General features: G+C 34.6%; 2 protein-coding genes across 2 annotated transcripts in view; one reads left to right on the top strand and one right to left on the bottom strand.

Moving 5' to 3' along the window:
• Window positions 1-5,682, top strand: part of mat2al (methionine adenosyltransferase II, alpha-like) — a 13,910-nt gene extending 8,228 nt beyond the window's left edge. The window contains exons 7-9 of the mRNA XM_016260305.1: window positions 4,672-4,854; window positions 5,085-5,218; window positions 5,296-5,682. Of these exons, the coding sequence (XP_016115791.1) occupies window positions 4,672-4,854; window positions 5,085-5,218; window positions 5,296-5,398 (420 nt within the window). The 3' untranslated portion in view covers window positions 5,399-5,682. The remainder of the gene's footprint in view (window positions 1-4,671; window positions 4,855-5,084; window positions 5,219-5,295) is intronic.
• A 603-nt stretch (window positions 5,683-6,285) lies between these two features.
• Window positions 6,286-7,277, bottom strand: part of lyrm7 (LYR motif containing 7) — a 2,995-nt gene continuing 2,003 nt past the window's right edge. The window contains exon 5 of the mRNA XM_016260301.1: window positions 6,286-6,603. Within this exon, the coding sequence (XP_016115787.1) occupies window positions 6,533-6,603 (71 nt within the window). The 3' untranslated portion in view covers window positions 6,286-6,532. The remainder of the gene's footprint in view (window positions 6,604-7,277) is intronic.

Below are 7,277 nucleotides of genomic sequence, written 5' to 3' on the forward strand. Positions count from 1 at the left end.
ATTAAGAACCGCTGCTTTTGAACATTGATTTTGAAACTTGTGAATCCATTAGAATCGTTAGAAGACAGAATCGCGATTCACATATGAACAGGTTTTTATGTGCACCTCTAGTTTTCTCTTCCTCTTCTCTAAAGCAGCGCTGCATGGCCTCGCCCCCTTTGCTGCCTTTTCCCGAGGGCGGGGTTTATCTGGGTTTGTGATGTCACGAACCCGGGAAGTAACTCGTTGTAGTTCCTATCAGCCGTTTTTGTAGGCATTAAACTGCCAGAATTTTAAAAGACGATATCTCTGTTTGCATTGAACTTTCAGCTTCGTAACTTTGCAGATATTGTTTATGCTCAAACAGCAACATCACACACTAACTAACATTAAAAAAGTGAAATCGCAACCACCACCCCTTTAAAATCTTAAAGTGCTGTTCTCATGTGATCCCTCCAGGCTTTGACTACAAGACGTGTAATGTGCTGGTGTCTCTGCAGCCGCAGTGCTCGGAGATCAGCGACTGTGTGTTTGAAGGCAGAGACATGGAGGACATCGGTGCTGGAGATCAGGTCAAGACGTTACTAATAAACTTATATGCAAATTTATAAGCATGATAGAAGTGCTGTGTGACTCTAGGCAGGGAAATAGCATCCATTATAACATTCGTGTCCCCAGTTTTGGGATATAATGATTTAATTTGGCTTATTTGGATTTTATTTTTTTAATAAACAATTAAAAAATGCATTATGAATAGAATCTAAAATCATGAATATATAAAGTATTCAAGTAGTAGCATAAAACAGTAAACAAATAAATTGACCGTAAATAATTAATAATAATATATATATATTTAATATTATTAAATATATATTATCTATTTAATAACAACAACAACAATAATAATATCATTATAATATATATATATATATATATATTGGATAAAGCACTTTTGTATATATCTTAAGTAATGGTGTCAAATTTAAATAATTTATGTTGAATGATTTATGTCATATTTCTCCACAGGGTTTGATGTTTGGCTACGCCACTGATGAGACAGAGGAGTGTATGCCGCTAACCATCCTGCTAGCTCACAAACTCAATGCCAAAATGAAGGAGCTCTCTAAGACTGGAGTTTGTCCTTGGATTCTTCCAGATTCAAAAACACAGGTGAAAGGTTTCTTTGAAACGATAGGTGTTTATATATATAGTTATCTCTGTAAACCAATAGGGCAAACACAGCAGATAATGTTGATGTCTTCAATTATTAACGCGTGCAGGTGACCGTGGAGTACCGTGATAACATGGGTGCCGTGGAGCCTCTGCGTGTCCATACTCTAGTCATCTCAGTTCAGCACAGCCCTGACATCACGCTGGCAGATATACGTCACAGTCTGATGGAGAAGGTTGTAAAGGCCGTCGTCCCTGCCAAATACCTGGATGACAAGACTATTTATCACCTGCTGCCCAGTGGGAAGTTCCTAGCAGGTGGTCCACAGGTAAGCAAGCACAAAAACTGGGTTGCTTTGGCAAGCATCAGTATTAAAGGGACAGTTCACCCAAAAATAACAATTCTGTCATCATTTACTCACCCTCAAGTTATTCTAAACCTCTACGAGTTTCTGTTGAACACAAAAGAAGATATTTTGAAGAATGTTGGTAACCAAACAGTTGCCACTGACGTCCACTGTATTTTGTTCCGTACTGTGGAAGTCAATGGTTAGCGTTCAACTGTTTGGTTACCAACATTATTCTGTAGCGCGTTGACTTTCAGAATGATTCTTTCCAGCTGCTGAACCATAAAAACATCGACAGCTGATCAGAATCCATCTGACTTTAAAGAGTATGACTTTACACCTCAAAGGAGAAGGGTTTTCTTGGGAAAAAAGTATTGCATGTGCACTGGAATTTTATTGTACATTTAGAAATATATGTAGATTTTAAAATTAAATTTTTAAAAAACTGTATTTGCAGATCAGTGTTATTTTAGTGCCATTGATGCACTATGAGTTTTTGTTAATATTTGGAATTACTATTTATTTATTAATTTTCTGTTTTAGTGTTTTTGTCAATTGTAATTGGTTTTTTATGTCTATATGGTACTTACACATTTTTATTAATTAATTTTCGTTTGTTTAGTTTGAAGTTTTAGTTATTTATTTCATCACTTGTGAAAATGAAATGAAAATGAAAAATGTTGACTTGGCAAGTAGCTGAAATAAATTAATTTGATAAGTTTTTTTTTTATATTTTGTTTTATTTCAGTTTACATGTATTTTATTCAGAGTACATTTTGTATGATTTTACTTTAGTTAACAACTAGATAAGCAGTTTGTGAACAAACTTTGAAGTTGGCTTGAGAAAGCCTAGCCTGAAAGTTTGAAGCAGTTGTAAAAGCTTGAAGTGTGAAAGTTTAGATAGAACGATTAGATAAATCATGCTAGCAACATGCTATAAACATCTAACACATTGCTAACATGATTTAACAAGTTGCTAACATGTTTTAGAAATGACTAACATGATGTTAACATGTTAGCATGTTGTTAACATGTTTCTAGCATGATTAGTATGTTGCTAACATGTTTCTAGCATGATTAGCATGCTGCTAGCATGTTTCTAACATGATTACCATGTTCCTAGCATGTTTTAGTATGATTAACATGTTGCTAGCATGTTTCTAGCATGATTAGCATTTTTATAATGTGTTTAGCATTATTTGCCTGTTTATATCATGTTTATAACATGTTGCTAGTGTTTTTTAGTATGATTAACATGTTGCTAACATGTTTCTAGCATGATTAGCATATTGCTAGCATGATTAAAATGTTGCTAACATATTGTTAACATGTTTCTAACATGATTCGTATGTTGCTAACATGTTTTTAGCATGATTAATATGTTAACTTGTTAACCATGTTTCCAGCATGATTAGCATTTTTCTAGCATGTTGTCTCCGGTTCGCAAAATATTGATTTGAGTTGAAATATTTGAATGCAAATCTTCCGTGAATACAGCAGTTGCTAGCAAGCAGCAAGTTCAAACTAGACATTTAAGAAATACGGTGCAGTCAAACCATTTATTACACTACATTTCACCACATAAATAATTATGGCGTTAAAAGATATTGATTTAAGACGAAAAATTTTTACATTCTTACCAGTTTGTTAGTTATATATTATAATCCATTACAATGTACAAAACAAACGTCGCAAAATGGCAGCAGCTGCGTTTGTATGAAACGAGAGAACGAGTCTGCGATACCAGGATGACATAATTAAATAATTATGCACATAATATTGAATTTAGTTTTAATATTTTATTTAACTGACCAAATGCAACGCTTCCACAAAGAAAAACTGATCCTAGCAAGAGTACAGCGACCGACTTCAGTTACCCGGATGAGCCTGTGTTATTAGCTTTTAACGGTTGTTAACAGACCTCGGAATGTCGCGACTGACCCATCAGAATCAAGTATTCCACAGAGCCGTGTAATAACATGTTGTTAAAATGTTTCTAACATGATTAGTATGTTGATAACATGTTTTTAGCATGATCAACATATTAACAATTTTTGCATGATTAACATGTTGTTAACATGTTTCTAGTATGATTAGCATGTAACTAACATGTTTCTAACATAATTAGCATGTTTTCAGCATGTTTCTAGCATGTTAGCATGTTTTAACATAACATGTTGTTAACATGTTTCTAGCATGATTAGCCTATTTCTAACGTAAATGTTTTTCCATGTTTCTAACATGATTAGCATGTTTTAACATGATTAACATGTTGCTAGCATGTTTTTAAAACATGATTAACATGTTGTTACCATGTTTTTAGCATGATTAGCATTTTTCTGAAGAAAAACTGATCCTAGCAAGAGTACAGCGCCGACTTCAGTTACCCGGATGAGCCTGTGTTATCAGCTTTTAACGGTTGTTAACAGACCTCGGAATGTCGCGACTGACCCATCAGAATCAAGTATTCCACAGAGCCGTTTAATAACATGTTGTTAAAATGTTTCTAACATGATTAGTATGTTGATAACATGTTTTTAGCATGATCAACATATTAACAATTTTTGCATGATTAACATGTTGTTAACATGTTTCTAGTATGATTAGCATGTAACTAACATGTTTCTAACATAATTAGCATGTTTTCAGCATGTTTCTAGCATGTTAGCATGTTTTAACATAACATGTTGTTAACATGTTTCTAGCATGATTAGCCTATTTCTAACGTAAATGTTTTTCCATGTTTCTAACATGATTAGCATGTTTTAACATGATTAACATGTTGCTAGCATGTTTTTAAAACATGATTAACATGTTGTTACCATGTTTTTAGCATGATTAGCATTTTTCTAGATTGTTGCTAACATTTTAGCATGATTAACATGTTTCTAGCATGTTGTTAACATGTTTCTAGCATGTTGCTAACAAGTTTCTAGCATGATTAGCATGTTGTTAGCATGATTAGCATGTTTCTAGCAAGTCCTTCTTAATTATACTGTAATATATTTAAATTTAATTGCATTTAAGTGTCCAAAAACATTACATTCGGTTCGCACTAAAGTATATTCAAAGTATATTATTTCCATAATAAGTACTCTTAAAAGTATGCTAAAGTGTCCTTTTTTGTTTTCACATGGGGTACTATGTGAAGTGATTGCTGCTGTTGTTGTTGTAGGGAGACGCCGGTCTGACGGGCAGGAAGATCATTGTGGACACCTACGGCGGCTGGGGCGGTCACGGCGGCGGGGCGTTCTCGGGGAAAGACTACTCTAAAGTGGATCGCTCAGGCGCTTACGCCGCCCGCTGGGTGGCCAAGTCTCTCGTCAAAGCCAAACTGTGTCACAGAGTTCTGGTTCAGGTGAGACTTCTGGTCTCAGGTGACAGAAATCAGACAAACATTTCTTTCAAAATTAAATTGTATTAAAAATAAATATATTATAAATACATTAAATATATTAAAAATTGTGCCCTTATGTGCAATTCTGGATTTGTTGGACTGGATTTCATTGTGAAATTTTGCAGGGCAACAGTACATGAGTGAGTGATAAAATATGCAAGCGTACTGTTAATGCTGTATTTTTGTTACAGATCTCTTATGCTATTGGTATTAGTCACCCTTTGTCGGTGTCTGTTTTTCATTACGGCACATCAACGAGAGATGAGGACGAGCTTTTAGAGATTGTCAAGAACAATTTTGACCTGAGGCCAGGGGTCATCGTTAAGTAAGTAAAGTAAAATGTAACTGACACTTAAACTTTTATGAACAAAAATATAATAGTATAATAATTTCATCTTGCAGGGAGCTTGAGCTAAAGAAACCGATCTACCAGAAAACAGCCTGCTATGGACACTTCGGACGAGAGGAATTTCCTTGGGAAAAGCCGAAGACGCTCATCTTCTGATAGAGACAGAGAATTACGGTTTACATTCCTTTTGATTTTTAATGATTATGACTGTATTTGTGCAAATGCACCTTTACTGTGATCAAGACTTTATAATGGCTAAAATGATCTAATATTTTCTTTGAGAGAAATCTGCCTTCTTATCCCTCAAGACATTACATCAGATTGAAGCATCTTTTGTATGAATTAACAGAATTCAGTTAGTTACTGTATTAGGTGGAAAATGTGATTTTCTTTATTACTGCATCTTATGCATGATATAAAAACTGATGACTGTGAAGACATTAAACTCTTCTTAATGCTACAGTGGTTATTACATCATTTCCCTTTTTTAATGTATATCAAAACAAATAGTATTAATAATGGATAACCACTTATTTGATTTCACTTAAAATGCAGTATACAGTATATCATTTTTTAAATATTTGGCATGCTCCACATTTTTAAAGCCTCAGTAAAGCTTCTTTTTTTCATTTATGTTAAGATTAGATGATTTTATGGGGGTTTTGGACCATTGTACCTCTTAACATCACACTCTGTTGACTGTATTCAACAATTAAAATCATACAAGTGTCAGAATATCTGTTGAATGATATTCAGTTCTTTGAAGTGGATTATGAAAGTACATCTTATGTGCAGTATGACTTAGAAATTTGATGAATTTGAAGTTTGACAATATCTTTCAATCATTTTCTGTTTTTAGGCGAGTCTCTACAGAACTGCACACAACAATAGCATGACACCATCGTTTGTGTTTTCAAAAAATTACATAAATTATATAATGTGAATGTAGGAATTTACCCTCGAACCAAAAATTGTTTTTGTTCGATTATCAGTCAGGTAAATGCAACCCCCCAAAATGAATTGAAATAGACATGTTTTTATAATTTATTCAACACAACATACCAAACAAATACTATTTACAGTGTGGCAATTCATTGCATTTAATTGAACTCAATCACATCAGCGCTGAACAAACATGCTGTACAGGTTATTAAAGTTATGTTATTATGGCCACTGTGTAAAATGTAAAATGGGTGATAATTGAGTGGGCTGCATTAATGTGTCTTGCTCTTCGTCACATATGAGAACCGCAGGAGAAAACAGAGCCGTATCAATGACAGTAAATCAGGGTCATGTCTTGTTTCTGGGTGTATCAGAGTAAGGTACATTGTCCAGCAGGAGACTCTCGCGGGGCCGTAACACTACAAAACACAATATAAGCAACAATCATTAACCTGAGGAAATCACATGCTCCGAACTCAATGTAAATCAATGTCAACCGTAAATAAAAAGAAATATGTTGTTCTTATTACGCCAGTGTAAAGAAATGGATGCAGGGTTTCTACAGGTGTTATGAAGGTAAATTTAAGGCCTTTCCAAGACCTTTTTAAGAAAATTTAAAGGGGTCCTATTATGCTTTTTCACTTTTTCAACTTTAGTTAGTCTGTAATGTTGCTGTTTGAGCATAAAAAAGTTCCGCAAAGTTAAAAAGCTCAAAGTCCACTTCAAAAGGAGATATTTTATTTAACAGAAATCACTTTTCAAAAACTACAATGAACAACTCGTTTGGACTACAACACATATTTTCCGGAATTTGTCATATCACAAATACCGACGAATGGGACGAGACCTGGTTGAGCTGCACTAGAGAAGGCAATGACTGTTATCATTATATCGGAGACACGCTAGCTTTCCCAAGGCAGACGAACTGTGTTTGCAATCATCTGGGTTTAAATCACGCTCAAATTGATTTGATTTTGACGCAATATTTACACTGAAGCTCACACTGGCCCAGCTAACCGATCACAACACACACACTGGCCCAGCTAACCGATCATATCAACCACTCGCCCAGCTAACCGATCACAACACACAC

This window comes from Sinocyclocheilus grahami, unplaced genomic scaffold (genome assembly GCF_001515645.1).
Source record: "Sinocyclocheilus grahami isolate Dianchi unplaced genomic scaffold, SAMN03320097.WGS_v1.1 scaffold2049.1, whole genome shotgun sequence".
Lineage (NCBI taxonomy): Eukaryota > Metazoa > Chordata > Actinopteri > Cypriniformes > Cyprinidae > Sinocyclocheilus > Sinocyclocheilus grahami.